This window comes from Gobio gobio (assembly GCF_949357685.1).
Source record: "Gobio gobio genome assembly, chromosome: 19".
Lineage (NCBI taxonomy): Eukaryota > Metazoa > Chordata > Actinopteri > Cypriniformes > Gobionidae > Gobio > Gobio gobio.
The window spans coordinates 29,458,504-29,479,737 of record NC_137112.1 but is presented as its reverse complement, the minus strand read 5'-3'; the positions used below and the strand labels follow the sequence as shown (position 1 = coordinate 29,479,737).

Below are 21,234 nucleotides of genomic sequence, written 5' to 3'. Positions count from 1 at the left end.
TGGTGCCTTCTAGACTGAGAAAAGACAGAAAATTTATTTTTGCCTCATGTGGATGAAAGACAACAACTCCCAGAATGCACTTGCTTCGCTGCTCAACGAGGCCGCTCCCAAAGCCACGGCCACTGGTTATCACTTGCCCACCATGACCGCCCCTACCATCATTTTGCTTTGCATAGTAATAAAATCATCTCATTCAGTAAGAGAATAGACACTACAATTAAAAACTGAACGTGTCTTTTAAATAAAGTGTGAGTGAGCCGAACGAAAGTAACAGCACAGACGCAGCAGGAGTCAGATTTTATTCATCACGAGAGTGAAGAGCTGAGTAGAGCTGAGGTAAGCACGGCAGTCATTCACGTCGCGTGTCCAGTCTGGCGCGTTTTCAGATCATGCCAATGGAAGCTTAACTTTCATAGGAATTCATTGAAAAGTTGAAACACTCACTTTGCTCCGCACTGCTCCGTTATTAATGCCCAAGCCGTGCGGCCGCGCATTTACATTCTGTGAGTGAGATCCCGCCCCTATGGGTGGGTTGATAACATGCGGAACTAGCTCCTATTACTTGCTGTAGTCTCTAGCTTCTGGCCAAAAAATCCTCCGATGACGCAAAATGACGATATTTGCATCATCGGAGGATTTTTTCCAGAAATAAAATGCATAATTCTCTCATCTCAAGGGGAAAGTACGATAATTCGAATATACTACCGTGTTTCTACTGATACAAAGTTTAATGCTAATCGCTGAAGTAACCCTTTAAATGAGGATGTTAGCCAAGCTATGACAGAAATAGGTACCGTTGACACCGCTGTATGTGCCATGATATTTATTTAGAATTTTTTAAAGGGGTGGTTCCGTGGGGTTTTTCTAGGCTTGGTTGTGTTTATGGGGCGCAGTATAACATGTCTTAATACTTCTTTTTTTTTTTAAACGCTGTATTTTTCTTATATTTTATCTTTATTCCACACCGCTGCCTCCACTGTCCTTTGAACGGCTTGTTTGCTTCCTGCTTCTATGAAGCCCATCCCTCCGAAAAACGCAATGGTCTTAGATTGGTTAGATTGCCAAATGTAGTTTATAGTTCTGCAATAGCTCTCTCTCTTTCGTAATGACTGTGACGTGGCCTCGCCCACTTTGTTGCGTGTTCGCGGGGGCAGTGTTTATGTAAATAGCAAGGGTTTATGATGTCACCAACCCGGGAAGAAGCTTGTTGTAGTCCAAACCAGCTGTTTTTGAAGGCAATAAACTGCCATAACTTTAAAAGACAATATCTCCATTTGCATTGAACTTTCAGCGCTGTAACTTATGATACTGTTTATGCTCAAGCTGCAACATTACACACTAACTAAAGTTTAAAAAGTGAAATCGCATGCAACCACCCCTTTAATATTTACCCCCAAGACTCTATTAAGCTAAAAACACAGAGTATAACTGAGTAGTTTAGTCATTTCTGCAGAAGACCTTGAGAAGTTGCATATCACACACATACACAATGTTATCGAACTGTACAAAAGGCAATGACATCTCCCCAAAACATCCAAGAATGAAAGAAACACTACTAAACAATAAGCAAAAAACATAGTGAAGAGGGCTTGCAGAATGTTGGACCATGAAGAAGCTGAGTATTTTAAAAGCAGTAAAAAAATGTAGAATACAATAGTAAATAAATGTTTTAAAGACAATTTAGTTGGGGTATAATAAAAGCTCCTCTCAAGCAAAGATAATGTATAATGCAGGAGATATTACAGCCCCAAAACGTATTTGAACACTTAAGCCACATTTAAAACTTAAAAACTATCATTGTGAAGCACATTTATGAAAAAGTAGTACTCACACATGGCCAAGCTCATGAGCGATGGTGAAAGCAGTACTGAGTCCATTATCCTCATTAATACTGCAACTTCTGTAGGGATCACAAACTGTACCCAGCTCAGCAAGACCTAAAAATGCATGAGAGACCACAAAACTAAAGGAATATCAATATTAGCTACTGCTGTAATTGCAATCATCAACATCATCCTCATTGTCAGCTTCAGTATAATCATAATCACTCTTTTCACACAAAGATTTACCTAAAGTGTCACACTTGTCCCGTGCTCGACAGATGTCCTGCCTAAAAAGAAAAATACGACAAGGCTTTACAAATTTAAGAAGTACTTGGATATAATTGTATTTTACAGTAGGCCTACATGTGTGTTTGCTGTCAGTTGCATTCTACTTTCTGCCTTTGTAGCCTTGAAAAATGTAACCCAAGTTGTTGCACCATAAATAGTTACTCAAATTGTTACTCAAGTAACTCATACAAGCAAAGATTTTTGGCATTTTCTGCCCAACGTTCAGTTAAATTGTGTCCCCGGCCCGCCAAGTATAAAGTTTCTGTGTTGTCAGATGAAAGGCACTGAAATCATATACTATATAGAGAAGACACAAAACATCACATAACAACGTATGTATTCTACAACAACTGTGAGCAATAAGACTAGGTAAATAAAAATACAAAATCTAAACCCTCCCATTAAAAAAATGTCTCTCACCTTGTGATTAGGATGGCAGTGTCATGATGTGATTGATGGTTGTCATCTGGGTGGTTCTGACTCTGCTGCCATATGCAGAAGTTTTTCAACGTGGCTTGAGCATTGAAAGAGATAGTGGGACCATCCTGCAGAAGAATAGAGACAGATGATACTGAAACATTTGAATACATTTACCCTTACAGAAATAATTAGAGCTTGATTGTAAAGAACGGATTAAGCACATTTAAAAAGCACTTAATGCAGCCATTATTTACCACACTGCACAAGAACTTACCAGCTCATTCTTTATAATGACCAATTTCACAATAACAATGTTAATCAGGTTTCCAATGCTGTGATCCTTATAGATGGAGGAAACCTGAGTGAGAGAATACAGACAATTGAAATTCATTGACAAATCTTCTAATTACTTAATAGCAGAGGCCTCAAATTACCGGCCCAAGAGTTTCAACAGTTTATACTTACATCTGGCCGGTTTTGGTCTTTATCCCATAGTTCTTATTATACAGTTTTACAGTATACTGTAATTTTATATATGACATTAAAATATACACTCTCGCCCTAAGCCCCCATATTGACTCCATCACCTCAGGGTGAAGTCTCCATTCCCTGGGCCTCAGCCCCTGTCTCGACAGGATGTCTGCTCCTTGATTTAGGTACCTAGGGATGTAGACTCGAGGACTTAGTTTGCCAGTCTGCAATGAGACTACTGATGTCTTGTCTGTACGGACAAGGACATGATAGCTTGGGTGGAAGTACTTCAGTGCTAGAAATACAGCCATCATCTCCAAACAGTTTATGTGCCAAGAGAGATGATGCCCTCTCCATAGACCTCAAGTCGAGCAGCCCTCTCGGACCGTACCCCGGCCTGTGAGGGAAGTGTCTGTCGTAAGCGTATTGCGATGATAAAAGGCCCCCAGCACAAGTCCTTGGGACAGAAACCAAGGTCTGAGAGAAATGACTCGATCACGTCTGTGTCTCATCAAGGAGACAGTCATGTCTGCATGGTAACCGAGTCCCAATCTATTCCTAGAAAAGTTGTCCTCTGAAACAACTGCCACGCCGAACTGCCATCTCCTGCGACTGAGCTAGTATTAGGGATGTGACGGTGAGGACATTTCCCTCCGATTAAAGGAACACGCCGACTTTTTTGGGACTTTAGCTTATTCGCCATTTCCCCCAGAGTTAGACAAGTCCATACATACCATTCTCATCTCTGTGCGTGCCATAACTGAAACAACCACCGCTAGCCTAGCTTAGCACAAAGACTGGAGGTAAACGGCTCAATCTAGCCTACTGCTCAATAAGTGACAAAATAACGCCAACATTTTCCTATTTACATGTTGGGATGTGTTTAGTTACATTGTGTACAAAGACTGACAAAAAATTAAAAGTTGCGATTTTCTATACCGATATGGCTAGGAACTATACTCTCATTCCTGTGTAATAATAAAGGAACTTTGCTGCCGTACCATGGGTGCAATGATATTAAGCAGCGCCTGAAAATAGGCTAACTTCCATCAACATAACCAACGTGACAACCTGCTTGCACAGAGAGCATGCCGGGGACTATTTTCAGGCGCTGCGTATCTCGTGATAAATTAAATCTGACTCCTGCTGCTGGTCTGTGCTGTGACTCTCATTCGGCTCACTCTGATTGAGCAGATGCGTTCAGTTTTTAATTGTGTGTTCTCTAACTGAACTAAATGAATTTATTACTAAACAAAAATGACTGTGGTGCCACGGTGGGAAAGTGATGTAACCGGTGTTGCGTCTGAACACCAGTAACTCCGTCAATACCGACTTTCCTAACAAGCCTAGCTAGTATTAAAGCAGCACTAGGTAACTTTTCAACCTTCATAATATATTTTCAAAACTCTTGTGATGATACATCGACTTACAATAGGTTGAATGACACGTCTGCCATAGCCTGACGGGGTCTGTATCGTTTTTAATCGTACTTTTAAACTTCGGGTTTCGGGTAGTAACCCGAGAACAAAAAGAACTACAAAATTAGACTGCTTTACGGCATATACGTCACTTCCACCACCATCCCCACTTCCTTAAATTCGGACGTGCGTGAAAAAATCGCTCGCAAATCATTTGTTTGCCGAATGTTATAGTCATGGCCGAAGCAGCACAGAAAAATAAGAAAGCAAAGGTTTTGTCTGAGGAAAGCAAAAAGAGAAAACGTGAAAGTGATCGGATTAAAGGCAGGACGAGGATCAACATTGGGCAGCGTTTGCTCGTTGACGTGAGCTGGAGGAGGAGGGGCTACATTCTTGCAAGTAAATACGTAATAAATACAAAATCATATTTTAGGATACCTAACATGTCTGTGATATTGGTTCATTTGTCTTTCCTCAAGCTTTAATGCAAATCGATTTTTCGAATTTGCAGATTCATCTATGGTAGCTTGATATTATAATATTGACGATATATGGTTATTACCTACCACTCAAACATTGAATTGAAGTATCATATAGATTCTGTAAAACGGGAACCAATAGACTAGGCTACTATAATGACGCTGGCTTGTAAACGTGAGCATCGCGATCATTTGGCGTTTGAAAAAAATAAAACCCATGAAATTGTATTCATATGACATGCTGAAACATATGCCACTGTACCTGGGATGAAGACATTTCACACGCGACGCAAGCAGAACACCTGCATGTGAACTCCTGCAGAGTTCAGGGCTATCATAGTTGTCATGTCAACAAATGCACGTGCGATGCATCCCCTGATGTAGAGTGACCGTTTACGACAGTAGTAGAGGACAATACTGTTTCACAACTGTAGGGGGAGCCCGAGAGCAAAAGTTACCTAGTGCGGCTTTAACCAGTCATCAATGTAATTGATTACCCAGATGCACTGGAGTCTCAAATGAGCCAGAGCTGCATCCATGCACTTTGTGAAGGTGCAGGGAGACAATGACAACCGAACGGAAGAACCCGATACTGGTAAGCTTCACCCCCGAAAGCGAACCTCAGGAACTTCCTGTGTTGATGAAAAATGGGAATATGAAAGTATGCGTTCTTTAAGTCTATTGTGACAAACCAAACCAGGATCTGATTTGAGTCACAATGAAAGGAATCGTCAACATTTTGAGCCTGTATATCCTCAGAGCATGGTTTAACTGACTTAGATCTATGATGGGACGCAACTCACCCCGCCCCCATCCTTCTTTGGAACTATGAAGTACCGGCTGTAGAACCCCGACTCTCACAGGAGGAGGAATACGAATTTCCTGTTCCAGCTCCTGGGCCTGCTTGGGGCCCACTACCATAGATAATACCCAGTTGAACCTTGGTGGTCAAGAAAGAACTGGATTCTGTACCCCTTTTCTACTGTACGCAGGACCCATTGAGACACATTTTGCAGAAGTTTTCATGCTCCTGATCCTGAGGGCTCGGTGAAGAAGCGGGTGCCCCGAGTTTGATTGAAGTGCTAACTTGCTAACGCTGCTTTGTTCCGGGTATCCTTTATAGTTTCTGTGGAGCAACGTCACTTGGTGGCGTTGCACCAATCAGGATTGGAATAGTTGCACATGTGCTTCAGATGTGGTCACGCTGAGGCATTCCCCATAGCATCGAAGCAGTGTGGAGTTGCCTCAAAAGGGAACACATTTCTCACTCTAAAAATATGAAAGTACTTGGTAGGATTTTTTTTTCTGAGCTCAAATACACAGACCTCTTCGATCTCCGTTATTAAGTAGTGCTGAACACGTGACGCTAACCTCGGCTGTTGAAAAATGTTTCTTGGCCATTGAGAAATAGTTTGTGCTGCCAGATCCTGCTGAGAATGCAGCCTTTGCCAAGATCAAAATATAGGTCATCTAACCTCCCTGTGAGTTTCAACAAAAAAAGCATCTAAAGCATGCTGTGCATGCAACATACCTGATTTTATTTGTTTTATATACACATTCATCAAGTCTGTCAGACACATTCACCCCATGCTGACGATTTGTCACATAGACCTAAAGCGTCAGACACAGACCCATCAAAGCAGAAGACTATCGATAACTGGGTGTAACTTACTATGGACATCAGTGTAAGAATGTAGTGCTGAAGGTTGCTTCCATGATGTTCCACCATCTTGCTGTCTGCCACAACCATGACTTCAACAAAACGGGGGTAGGAGAGGAAACGCTTTGATCTCCGGTGTGGCTTGGAGTCACTGCTTTCATTAGCAGAGTTGTGCTTGTTTGAGGGGAAGGGGGCAGAGAAGAGTCTGGAATTAAGAGTCTCCAGGTCGGACAACATGCTTGAGGGCGACTTTCTCTTCAGTTTGTTCCTGTGTCTGCGGTGTGGCTCTAAATGTCCTGGAATGAAGGAGAACAATACAAATAATATATGTTAAATATTACTTAAATGTAGCGATTTAAAACATTTTATTATATATTTTATTATACAACCCCAAATCAGAAAAAGTTGGGACAGTATGGAAAACGCAAATAAAATAAAAAAGAAGCGATTTCTAAATTTACTTTGACTTGTATTTCATTGCAGACAATATGAACACAAAATATTTCATGTTTTGTCTGGTCAACTTCATGTCATTTGTAAATATGCATCCTTTCCTGTCATTCAGACCTGCAACACATTTCAAAAAAAGTTGTGACAGTAAAGCATTTACCACTTTGTAATGTTGCCATTCCTTTTCACAACACTTAAAAGACGTTTAGGGACTGAAGACACCAAGTGATGAAGTGTTTCAGGTGTAATTTTGTCCCATTCTTCCTGCAAACAAGTCTTAAGGTGGGCAACAGTACGGGGTCTTCGTTGTCGCATTTTGCGCTTCAAAATGCGCCACACATTCTCTATTGGAGACAGGTCGGGACTGCAGGCAGGCCAGTCAAGTACCCGTACCCTCTTCCTCCGCAGCCAGGACTTTGTAATGTGTGCAGAATGTGGTTTTGCATTGTCTTGTTGAAATATGCATGGACGTCCCTGGAAAAGATGTCTTCTTGAAGGCAGCATATTATGCTCCAAAATCTCTATGTACTTTTCAGCATTAATGGTGCCTTCACAGAAGTGCAAGTTACCTTTGCCAAGGGCACTGACACAACCCCATACCATGACAGACCCTGGCTTTTGGACTTGTTGCTGGTAACAGTCTGGATGATCCTTTTCTTCTTTGGTCCGGAGCACACGGCGTCCATTCCTCCCAAAAAATACCTCAAATACTGATTCATCTGACCACAGTACACGTTTCCACTGTGTGATGGTCCATCCCAGATGCCTCCGAGCCCAGAGAAGTTGACGGCGCTTCTGGACACTGTTAACATAGGGCTTCCTTTTGGCACCGTACAGTTTTAACTGGCATTTGTGGATGTAACTACGTATTGTGGTACTTGACAAAGGTTTGCCAAAGTAGTCCTGAGCCCATGTGGTGATATCTCTTATAGATGAATGACGATTCTTGATGCAGTGCCGCCTGAGGGATCGGAGATCGCGGTTGTTCAGCTTAGGCTTGTACCCTTGTCCTTTACGCACTGAAATTCCTCCAGATTCCTTGAATCTTTTAATTATGTTATGCACTGTTGAATGTGAAATATCCAAATCTCTTCCTATCTTTCTTTGAGGAACATTGTTTTTAAACATTTCAATAATGTTCTCACGTATTTGTTGGCAAACTGGCGATCCTCGGCTCATCTTTGCTCCTAAAGGATTAGACCTTTCTTGGATGCTACTTTTGTACCAAATCATAATTACAATCACCTGTTGACATCACCTGTTTCAAATAACATCATTATTTAACCATTTTTCCTCATTACTAGCCCTAAATTGCTCCTGTCCCAACTTTTTTTTAAATGTGTTGCAAGTCTGAATGACAGGAAAGGATGCATATTTACAAATGACATGAAGTTGACCAGACAAAGCATGAAATATTTTGTGTTCATATTGTCTGCAATGAAATACAAGTCAAAGTAAATTTAGAAATCACTTCTTTTTTTGGGGGGGCATTTTTTTTTTTTTTTTTTTCATTCTGTCCCAACTTTTTCTGATTTGGGGTTGTATAATATGTTCTATATATAGGAAATAATGAATGAAGCCAGAGAAAACTATAATATCACTATATCACAGGGTGATGTCCAGTGATTACCAACAAGTGATTATGAATCTAAGGAGGGTTTATCATGATCTATATTAGATGATCAGATGGACTGTAGAAAGTGGTGAGCCTCCATCAAATTAACTTACAAGGCTCTTTTTAAACTTTCTATTCATCAAAGACTCCTGAAAATAATGCATTGCGGTTTCCGCAAAAATATTAAGCAACACAACTGTTTTCAATATTGATAATAAGAAATCTTTCTTGAACCCCAAAATCAGCATATTAGAATGATTTCTGAAGGATCATGTGACACTGAAGACTGGATGATGCTGAAAATTCTTTTATAAATAAATTACTTTTGAAAATCTATTAAAAAACTATTATTTTAAATTGCACTTTAATAATCACAATATTATTGTACAATGTACTGCAGCCTTGTTGAGCATAAGAGATTTTCTTACGAAAATATTTCAGACACTTTTGAACAGCAGTTTTGAACGAAGGCAACCTGGTGAAACTAAAAGTTAAATAAAGTCTCTTCATTAATGAACATTCAAGTCTTGGGTTGCATTAGACGCTTATAGAACTTAATTGTGATGACAACATAAAAGCAATAAAAGGATAGTCTTAATTTTCCTGAGCTTAAAATGGGACAATAATTCAACACGGCAATGACCTAGAACATCAATTAATAGGTATTGGTTATGCAAAAAAATTGTGTAGGGAATCAAAATGAATCCTATTTCTTTTACTAGAAAAAAATAATGCCACAATGACGTTTTCAATAAAAATCTAAAATAAGTTCTCCTCGCAGCACTTTTAGGGGCCAAACGTTTCCTTTATATAACACAATACCAAATTAAAAAAACAAAGCTGCCATTGAGTGTTATTGATACATAGCCGCAGTGTGCATTAGTCCTTTCTAAATTTATTTTTATAACATTGAGTTTCCAAACAATTTAAACTGGCATTACTTTACTACAATGCAGCTCACCACGTGGCTTTTATGGTATTGTGCCTCTTGCGTTTCCTTATCTTCAGGCTACAGGAAGTGCAAGAGTCAACAGGATTTTGCAGCAGTAAACTAAGATTGGAATGATACCAAGAACTACCAATGATTTTTCCTGTTCCACTGAATTCTACTCAATGACATTTGAAAGCAAAGGAAGTAAAAGATACCATGAAAAGCACTATTAGTATTGCCACTGTGTTTTTTTTTCTACATCATAAATGACTTGCATCTCAGAGTGCACAGAAGAAACACAATAAATGTCTGGTGTTTGTGAATTCAATCAATTGAGACACTACTGGGAGGTCATTATTCCAAATCATACTGATGACCAAACCAATATTTGAGATGCTGTACAATAAAATGTGTCCGCTAGTTTGTCTAGTCATCCAATCACATCCACTGTTGAGGGAACGTTTTTGTAGCGCATTGAGGGATTTTTTTCGGTAAATGTGTTTCTATCATAGTTTATGTGCATGCCTCAACTGAGCGCATAAGTTTTCTATGCACATCTTTGGAATTTATGTGCATCTTGGTGTTTCCATCCAGCATTTTTAATGCAATATCCTAAAATGCGCATACAAATAGGTGGATGGAAACATAGCTCATATACTGATAGCGTTTCCATAGTGAGGTTGTGCCACACTCATAAACATAGTCATATTTAGATTTACAGAATTATAACTGGTTAAGTTAGTTATGAGTTAACATATACCATTTGCATAGCACGCAAAAAACAATATGGTAATAATTTAATGCTTCTTATTTTTAAAATGGACCTATTATGCCCTTTTTAAACATTTTAATTCTGATTTTAGGGTCTACTAAAATAGGTTTTCATGCTTGAATGTAAAAAACCCCCATTAATTTCCACATATTTTACATTGTTGAAGCACCTCTCTTCCCAGACTGTCATAACACTCTGTTTAGTTCCTGTTTCTATGAAGCCCCTGCTTTCGATATACGCAATGTGCTCTGATTGGTCAGCTGGTCACCAATCAGAGCATATTGCGTATATCGAAAGCAGGTGTTATCATTGGTCAACTACTTAAAGGATGTTTCGGAAATGCCAATGGCAACATAACCGCAAGTTTCAACACACTACTAACGCACATCAACCAGGCTTCGCCTTTTTTTTGTATGCCTTGGGGCGGAAATTATTTAAAGAGGTGGTTGATTACGATTTCGTGTTTTAAACTTTAGTTAGTGTGTAATGTTGCATAGCAGAAACAACATCTGCAAAGTTACGATGCTCAATGTTCAAAGAAAAGGGAGATATTTTCTTTTAAAGAAATCGCTTTTTAAGGACTACAACAAATGGCTGGTATGGACTACAACAAGCTTCTTCATGGGTTAGTGACATCACTAACCTTAAAATGTACATAAACCCTGCCCCCCAGGAACACACAACAAAGGGGTGATGCCATGTTAAGAAGAGAAAGAGTTGTTGTAGTATGTTTGGGAGTCTGCTCAAGCTGTTGCATCCGAACATAACACAAATGCAATAGCATGTCATAAAAGCAAAATGACAACATAAGTTATAACCATAATTAAACCAAACTACACCTGTTCTATCTTCATGCTGCATATATTCTCTGGCTCTGAAGGCATCTTACAACAGTTCCCACACAAGCGATCTCTAGATTATCATAATCATATCATATGTAAATAGTAACTCCACAGCAGCTACATAAATTCATCAACTAACCATTCAGAAACATCCTGTCTCATTCAACATGTTGTCACTTCTTGAGTCTCTCCATCATTGTCAGACTGCGGTTTGAACATAAAAGGCTGAACAGTATCTGACACTTTCAGTGTGTGTTTGCGTGAGGTAAGCTCTCAAAGCTCTGCCCTCTTCTAGAAAGGGGGCCTGGCCCATTTGCATTTAAAGTGACACACCCTCAAAAAGTGACAATTTTAACATGCTATAAAAATTATCTGTGGGAGCTAAAACTTCCCATACACACTCTGGGGACATCAAAGACTTATTTTACATCTTGTAAAAAGTGGCATATGACCCCTTTAAATGGGTGTACATTAGCGAAAGAATACTATAGAGGCGTTTCAGCGAGGTCAGAAAATGTGCTTACTGATATAGAGAATAGCTCCCTTTTGAGTGAAATTTCTGCTTTGTATCTTTGCAGACTTTTGCAAGATAACACACTAAAGAAAGTTGAAGATGTAAAAAAGCATAATAGGACCCCTGTAATGCAAGATCCAGTACAGTATCTAATGATGAATTTCTGTTATTGTGACTATTACATCATTGGTTTGCTTTAATGTTTAAAATATATCTAAAGTTAGTCATCTCAAAACTTTCCCAGTCAAAATGTAAGACTTGGGTGTCTTCCTGCTTACCTGAAGTTTCACATACAGTCGGATCATCTGCACTCTTTTTTGAGGCATCTTTTCTGTACACAACATGAGGTTTGATGTGTTCTTCTTCATAATGTTCACTATTGTAGCTATGAAGGGGCTCCACAAAAAACTCCCCTTCTGGTGACCTGAAAGTGCCAAGCTAAAACAAACAACAACAATGTTTAAATTGGTCCATGGCCAGTGAAATCTATATACACATTCTGTGTGTGACTGTAAATTGCCCTTAAAACTTCCCCCTAATTTTTTATTTACGTACAAATCCTAAGTGGCTGATGGAGTGATAAAGTAAACATACATCGCATGCAAATCAGTGTTCTGACCTCTGGGGGGTAATGAATGCAGAATGTGGTTGATAACTATCAGAACATTCTGCTACACTTAAAAAATATAATGTTCTGAAATGTGACTTTTCTAATAGTTGTAAAAGATGGTAAATGCTCCCCTTATTTTCAGAAGAAACATACTGAACAGATTTTAGACAAATTGTTTGTATACACCTGAGTATGAAGGCATACAAAAAGGCCATCACAAACAAGCTTGACTTAATTTACTTAAAATATTGTATGCATAAGAATGACTGTGCAATAAATGTTTATGACATTAATTACCATATAATACATGATATTTGCTACAGGCACTGTAATCTAATGGAGATGGTTGTGTAGTTGTTATCTAGACAGGTAACCCAAACATCATAGGTTCAAACCCTGAAAGGAGCCATACATGAATGATATGTTGTCAGATTTGTGACAATCTCTCCAAAATGTGCGTTGCAATGGTAACACTTTACAGTAAGGTTCATTAGTTAACATTAGTTAACTACATTAGCTTATAAAGTATTTATGAATCTTTGTTGATGTTAATTTCAACATTTACTAATAAATTATTAAAACCTTTAACATTAGTTAATGCACTGTGAACTAATATTAATTAGTCTGCAAACATCAGACTAATTAAAAATCCAGTTAATTAGGGACACAGTTCCTTCTTTATTTCAATGTTTTCAATGAAAATCTACAGCTCTCATGACAGCATGTTTCAAAACAATGGATTTATATTGATCATTGTTTTCTGAAATCTAGCCAGGATTGGGGGCTTGTTGAGGGGACATATAGGCCTAACTAAATTTATGTGAGTTTTTGTGTCCTCCATCGACACTCGATTGTTAAAGTGATTTGTGAACATTCATTCTTTTAATGTTTAAATGTTTAATCTTTTCAATGAATATTAGCAGGTAAATGCCACCATTATGATGGTAAATGTTATGTTTCCCCATTAACGACCATTCAAAAGTAACCATACATTCTCTTACAAAAGTTTTTCATTCTGTTATAGCAGTGACAAATTGTTTTGGAGGGCTCCTAATATTGTGAAATTACTATTAGGCTATTATTAATATTGTCATTTTCTGTTTGCAGCAACATAAGATCAGTGAAATCACAAATGCTCCTGGAAGTGAGGCAACTATTAGCCTACTTTTTTATTAAGTGTGCTAAAACATTTCCGCTGAGAGATGTAAATTAATCGCAGTATTATCACATGTAATGGTTCTTAAAGAACTAAATCATCGCTGTGTGACACATGAAATTACTTCAAAAAACTAGTTTTATTTAAATGTTTTAGACTTTAGAGCATGCATTGCTGGTATGTCAGGGACCACGTGACGACGAAAGAACTGCTGAAAAACAAACTATGGTATCACTTTGCAATAAGGTTCATTAGTTAAAGGGATAGTTCACCCAAAAATGAAAATTTTGAAAAACCCATAATTTACTCACCCTCAAGTCATCCTAGGTGTATATGACATTCTGCTTTCAGACGAATAAAATCAGAGTTATATTACAAAAGTCCAGGCTAATCCAAGCATTAGAATTGGAGTAATAGTGGCACTGTTTTTGAAGTCCATAAAAAGTGCATCTGTCCGTCAAATAACGTGCTCCACGCGGCTTCGGGGTGTTAATAAAGGCCTTCTGAAGCGAATCGATGCGTTTGTGTAAGAAAAATATCCATATTTAAAACTTTACAAAGGAAACTTTCGGCCGACCACCTTCCGTGGAAAAGTGTTGAATGTTGAAAGTGAAACTCAAGATATGAGCCTACCTGGTCGCGTTAGTCTTTCGATCAGCAGGGGAACTTTCAACAATTCTTCCATAAATTGAACAGGGAAGGCGGTCGGCCGAAAGTTTACTTTATAAAGTTTTAAAAATGGATATTTTTCTTACACAAATGCATCGATTCACTTCAGAAGGCCTTTATTAACACCCCAGAGCCACGTGGAGCATGTTATTTGATGGGCAGATGCACTTTTTATGGACTCCAAAAACTATTTTGCAACTATTAATGCAATTCTAATGCTTGGATTAGCCTGGAATTTTGTAATATAACTCCGATTTTATTCGTCTGAAAGAAGAATGTCATATACACATAGGATGACTTGAGGGTGAGTAAATTATGGTAAATTATTATAAAAAAATTCATTTTTGGGTGAACTATCGCTTTAACATTATTTAACATGAACTAATAATGAACTGCACTTATAAACCATTTATTTATCTTTGTTAATGTTAATTTCAATATGTACTAATGCATTATTAAAATCTTGCAAACATTAGTTAATGCACTGTGGACTAAAATGAACAAACCATGAACAGCTGTATTTTTATGATCTAACGTTAACAAAGATAAACTAATGCTGAACAGAGGTGTTGTTCATGGTTAGTTCATGTTAACTAAAGCATTTACTAATATAACATTATTGTAAAGTGTTACCCAAACTATTCGAATAACTACAGTAGTTCCCAGGACTGCTTTTGATCTGTGAGAGACAGTTACATTTAAACGACGCGTACTTATGTTCACATCAGTATATGACATCCGAGTCCCATATATGGACTGCCGTTGACGTCAGCGCACTACTTCTGCTGCTTATGCCACTGATGAGTGTGCGTCACCCGGCTCATTTACAGTGCAATTTTGTACGATCGATGGTCTATCAAGTTTGAGCCTCAAAACTGGTGCGCATGTATCCGACTAACTTGCACAACATTTCTATTCAAGTTTGTGAGTAATTATGTAGCCTAATCACATAGGAAAGATTTGAAGTAGCCCTAACATTTGCAACGTTTATGAATGCTTACTGCGACCTGACTTGCATAAATTAGCCTATGATAAAGAGAATAATAATGTGTTAGCTTCATCTTTGAAACTCACCAAACCGGAGCAGAGGCTGATTGATGCACTATGCTCCTTCCCAGCGTTCACATGTCCTTTATAAAAGCAGTGCTGATACTCCGTGTCCTCCTCCCCCTCTTCTGAATTATGACCTTCACTGGATGCTCCGAGTATCGTGACAGTGTAAACTGGCGCAATAAATCCCGACTCCAGCGTAAGGTTAAGGTAATAGTCCTGCCCAAAGGCAGATATTTGATAATAGACGTGCGGAGAGGTCCAATGATGGGACATATTGCCGGTTATTGGGTCAGTACTCCGCTTTCTCCTCTTGAAGTGCACGCCCGTTGGCAGTTTGTCACCGGCTTCATTCACTCTGGCCGGAGTTACAATATCATACTCGCCAAACTGCGGTAATTTCGCTGTATGGACGAGAACAGATATTTAATAGTAAAACTCAGTAACAGTGGGTTATTCTATGAATGTCGTTTGCGATGTCGATAAATGAGCTCTAAATGAGCGTAAATCGCGCATGCTAACAGGTAAACTGAAATGTAATAGGGTTGACAATTGTACAGTTTCATTTAACATACAAGATAGTGTAACTACAATCCATTGAAATACAATTTAATGTTGATATTTCTATAAAAATATGCTTGTTAGTTAGCAATAATTATGGTAACAGGGTTGACATCGTACAATCTTCCATACTGATAAACATAAAAAGGATTCAAAGAGGGTACTTTTTCATACTTTTGTTCTTGGAAAATAGAACACGTTTTTTTTTTTTTTGAATTATGTGTTAGGCTACTCAAAACAATGAATTAGGTAACAGTGTTGATGCACAACCTAACAATACTTCAAGTCTTTAATAATTCATTAACGTAGGCACTCATATGCAAAAACAAAACAAAAAATTGCTAACTGTTGCCTTATTCTAACAGACTCCAAAAGATGAATCATGTGTCAGTCAGTTGACGTTTCAAACTATTACTCGAAGACTCTTCAGACTGCGCGCTATGAGCTCTGAAGCAAGCAAGGAAAGTCATTCATTCTCCGCGCCTCAGTGTACTGAGTTGAACGAGAGAGTAAAAGTTCATGAAAACAGCTCTTACCTTTCTCTGAATCTCGCGGTATCCCTGTTGAAGTTAGTGCATTCATGAAATCAGAGAGTACTACAAAAAAACTTAGTCCCCAGAAGAACAAAACCATGATTGTCCACGTTAAGAAAAATGAATGCAAGCAAGCCCGAATACAGTATTCCGCTGTCCCTTGAAGCCGCGTTCAGCCGGGCTTTCTGCCGTACGGTTGCCACATTCAAAGCGTTTCTCCTCTACTTTACAGAACTGACTTCCATGTCGCTAACAAGCGCTCGGTCGGAGCTCTTGGTTTGCATGCATGATACTAGAAAGGGGGTCGATGCAACTGTGGTGGTCTCCAGTTTGCTGATTACTTTAGCCGAGACTTGGGCGTACTCTTAAGAGACACCCCTCTCTCAGAAAGCCACTCCTGCCATGTGTCGTAACGTGCAGACTAAACTTCATTTTAAAATCACTAAACATATTACTCATAATGTTCATCCACACGTGCTTTATGTTCTTGTTCCAACTTTAGATTGTGCAGTTTTGTATGTACAGACAGTCAGTTAGATAAGCACACTGTTGCTTAAGTTCTCACTGAAGTTAGCTCTTAGTCTAATTCATGCTCACGTTAATACAAACAGCCTTAAAAATAAGTAAAACATAGTCATTAAGTAGTAAACTTCGACGTTTAAGGAATGAGGAGCGTTGCAAATATGAACACCTGACCTTAAATAGTAATGAATAGAATATGACATTACTAGTGAAGTCCACTGAGGTTTCCTATAGGACAACCCCTTGTATTTGGTAATTTCCCTCTTTTTAGTCTATGTTTTTATGTCTGTCCCAAGACCTATGTACCAGAAATGTGCATTTATATGCATTTACTAGCCTTTATATGACTGACAAGTGTCTTTCAGTGGCCGGTGCTGATATCGGTGATTAGCAGGGTGGTCGAAGACTGTGATATTATAACTTAAAGTAATTATGATGCATCCCTCTGTTCACTTAAATATCAATAACAAATGTTACTTTGCACTAATTAGGCAACAATCTAAGAATGCTTTGATGAGCTGATTTTTTTAAATCACTGCATGTGCACTATAAATATATTTGGGTCGATACACATTGCTGCTTACAGCCACACACTCTTATGGTGATGATACACAGGGCAACTTTTTGAGCAATGTTAACTATAGGCAATGTTGCCGTCAACGGGCAACCAGGTAAGACACAGGGCCCATGACCGATCTAAAGTATCCAGATAGAAATTCGTTGCCCATTCCCAATGGGAAAGTGGCCAAGCAACATTGCTTTGTAACATTGCCCAGCAACATTGCTCAAAAAAGTTGCCCCATGTATCATCACCTTTACAGTTGCTATTCTCTATTTACAGTTACAGTATCTTCTCTGAACTGACTATAAATCTGCCACTTCATGGGATTCATTGGCTTATAGATTTGGACAAAGCAGAGTACAAACGGTTTTCCATTACAGCTATGTTTTAGGTTTAGATGAAAGGAGTTGGAGATTCTATCGACACTGTAGGATTTCCTGGAGTGAATGTGGATTTTACTGTGCACCATCTAGGGCTCCTCAATGGAAAGTATGAATGAGAGAGAGAGAGAGGCTGACTGTGGCGTGTTGGACTTGTTATCGTGTATCAAGGGTGACCTCAAGTCAGTGTAAACTTCACTTCCTCTTGGCTTTGATGAGATGATAAGAACTAGAAAGCTTGAATGGATGCTGTTGGCTTGAGTGTTCAAAGAAGGGTCAAGATGAGACGCCGAATGTCCCTGAACCACCATGCTGAACTTTACCTCGCCATCAACTGGCAATAAGATATAACGTCTAAATTCCCAGGTTCTGGATTGCTCTTTTCTTCATCTTGCGGTTCAGGCAGAGTATTGCATGCATTCTGATGAGAAAAATAGGGTGGAGAGAAATTTTTGAGTTCCATTTGAAGACAGGTTGCTAATAGATTGCACACACAAGTACAATTTGATTTCTAGAATGCTGCATAAATTTGCAACTCAGCAGTCATTTAGACATATATGACCTATTTCCCCTTCAGAGTAAAAAATGATAAAATCACTTTGCGAGAAATAGTCATAATTGTGTGAAACATCAATATCAAATTAGTGATATAGTGAGATATAGCTACCTTATGAGATATCAACATTTACATTTATTCATTTAGCAGACACTTTATCACAATTTTTTAACTCAGTGGCAGAAACAGGTTCCATAGCAATGTCTTGCTAAGTCTTTTATGTTGAACTCAAACTAAATTATGTTTAGGTCATACCCTCCTGCCACAGTGGTCTCTGGATTGTGTGCTCAGAATAAATTCCCACAATACTGCATTACAAAAAGCTTTCTTGGGAACTTTGTCAAAATAGAAAATAGGGGCTGATTTTTAGGTGTAGAAATATGCCTATATTAACTTGATTTTCATTTAGTGCTTATAATTGCTGAGTCTTGTATTACCTTGGGGAAAATTGTGTGTGTTTTGTCTTAATAAGCTTTTAAATATCAAATGCATAGCCAGGTCAGAGTGCTGACGCAGCTAAACTGAACATGGACACTTTCCCAGATCTAGAGCAGCTGCTTGGGGTCTTTTCCAAATCCAGACACTTTCTTACAAATTGTATACTGCTCCATGGAATGGGAACACTACAGATTAAGCAAAGCAGGGATCCATCAAGATGTGCAAACAGAGATAGACTGATTAAACTTGCTAAGGTTAGAAAGACCTTCTTCGTGCCACTTCATAACAAAGCACATCTGTGTTCCTAAAACTTCTCTGCTCTTCCAGAAAGTAATTTGTTTAGACTTTTTAGACATTTTCTTTTGACCAAGAATGGCCGCACTGAATCATTCTCATTGTGTAACTTATGAAAACGTGTGGGATCGGGCATCCAGATGGAGTCAGACAAACTTTGATTAAAATGAAATGTGACAGATGGTTTAAGACAAGTGGTTATATTGTTGATCTGAGCCTTCATGGCATTGCATTACGACTGCCTGACCCATCTCCTCACATATCTTCTCGTGTCAAACATAAAGACAACATGGTGACCTAATCACTCTCAGCTGTGAGAGAAATTGAAAAAGATAACTCAATGCCCAAACTGCTTAAGCCTCCACGCTGATACAAAGCAGCTGGACAGAAAGAGGGAGAAGGGAGGGGGGCAAATGAATGAGAAGGACCCACAGCATAATCACTTGTCATGTCAGGCAAACAATTTTTTTAGCTACACCTTGTGTTTTATGTTCTGTTCCTTACACCAAACATTTAGTCTCATGATCAAGGATGACAAATGCAGAGAGTCATTGATAAGGAGATATTTAATGACATAATGCTTATGATTAGACATGACTAGCCTGCTTTGTGGGTTATTATAACATACTGAATGCAACGTTCCTCATAACATATCAGTGCCAACTTCATGTCTTATTATTAAATGTTTTGGCATAAATGCAAATAAACTGATACCACTTCTTAAGGGAATATTCTGGGTTTAACATAAGTTAAGCATAATTGACAGTATTTGTGGGATAATGTTAATTACCACAACAACAAAAAAACTCATTTCCAGGTTACAGTGAGGCAAATACATTTAAAAGCACAATATGTCAATGTCACTTTTATTTCTATAGCACAACTAAACACAACACCAGTTGACCAGGGTGCTTTACAACAATGTATATAATCACATAATACAATACAAGAATACATTATCGGCTATATGCTTGTTCAAAAAGGTAAGTTTTTAGCCTTGATTTAAAAACACAGCCACTGAAAATGCACGGTCAATAAACTATATGCTCTACAATACTATACAATACTGAAACTTATAACAAGAATTAAAGTTGTTCTCGTCATTTTTATGGTTGGTTTAGGGTTTTAGGCAGTACATTATCATAGCAATATAAAAAAAAAGAGATATTTTTTAGACGATTCTAAGGGCCCACACACTTTTGGGGCCCCCAGAGATCGGTTTTATTAGTAGTAACAGTACTAGTAGTAATGTATTATAAATGTATAATCTACCAAAGAGTTACAAATATAAAAAAATGATGCCGCATTTCCGGCAAAATCCAGCAAAACGCTCCACTCATGAACCGCTCACGCTCACCGGTAAAACTACGTTCACTCATATCCCACTATAATTGTTGCAGCCATTAAGGTATTTATTTTTATATTTATGTTTAAATATTATAATGTTTTGTTTTTTTATGTCTATGTTGTCAATCTATGTCGATTATGAAAAGTGAACAGCATGAGATAGGACACATCATAAGATGAATGGAGTTGATCAGACATGATTGTGACCACTTCATTAAGTTTTGTTTTCTATAAATTGTATCTTAATTTTAATCAATGTTTCATCAGCCAATTGGGGCATTCTGGGTTGAGCGAGCGGAGCTTATTTGGTCAGTATTATTAAATTGCAGACAAAGATTTTGGATAGCTAGGTTGGTGTGGTAGAGGGCCCAACATCAAATTCTTTCATAGGGCCCAAAATTGCTAGCGGCACCCCTGAACACATTATTAGCTGTTTGATAATGTAGTCAAACAAAATGCTAATCATATTAATTACTGCTATGTGTCCGACGTTGTAAAGAGCGATACCACGGTGTAGCGTTTACATTTAAGTTGACAGAGTGGATCTCTGAGCTGGTGTGAGTGAGTGGAGGCAGGGCTAATTTGCATATTCATGGGCCGCGTATACTAAATGAAGCAAGGGTGTTACATTCAAGCTCAAGGTATACAGTTTTTTCCACAGGAAAAAACATTTAAAAGTGTCATTTTGGTGATCAAAGATGAGTTTTAAGGGATAAAATGACTGACTACAGCGGGACTTCAACATTTACATATTTGTCACGTTTATTTCCAATATAACTATAAGTGCCTCAATGTAAAAAGATGTAGTTGTAATCAGCATTATGCCACAAGTGCTGTCAGTTAAGCGTATTGTGTTGAATATTCCTTTAATCA

The 21,234-nt window shown here is 38.4% G+C and overlaps 1 protein-coding gene across 1 annotated transcript in view; it reads right to left on the bottom strand.

The window, feature by feature from the left end:
- The window catches only part of adamts9 (ADAM metallopeptidase with thrombospondin type 1 motif, 9), a gene marked incomplete at both ends in the record, with an annotated part of 39,866 nt that extends 23,504 nt beyond the window's left edge, over positions 1 to 16,362 (bottom strand). The window contains 8 exons of the mRNA XM_079845304.1: positions 1,832 to 1,937; positions 2,070 to 2,110; positions 2,532 to 2,656; positions 2,806 to 2,889; positions 6,572 to 6,855; positions 11,962 to 12,121; positions 15,193 to 15,572; positions 16,266 to 16,362. Of these exons, the coding sequence (XP_079701430.1) occupies positions 1,832 to 1,937; positions 2,070 to 2,110; positions 2,532 to 2,656; positions 2,806 to 2,889; positions 6,572 to 6,855; positions 11,962 to 12,121; positions 15,193 to 15,572; positions 16,266 to 16,362 (1,277 nt within the window). The remainder of the gene's footprint in view (positions 1 to 1,831; positions 1,938 to 2,069; positions 2,111 to 2,531; positions 2,657 to 2,805; positions 2,890 to 6,571; positions 6,856 to 11,961; positions 12,122 to 15,192; positions 15,573 to 16,265) is intronic.
- Positions 16,363 to 21,234: the final 4,872 nt, after the last annotated feature.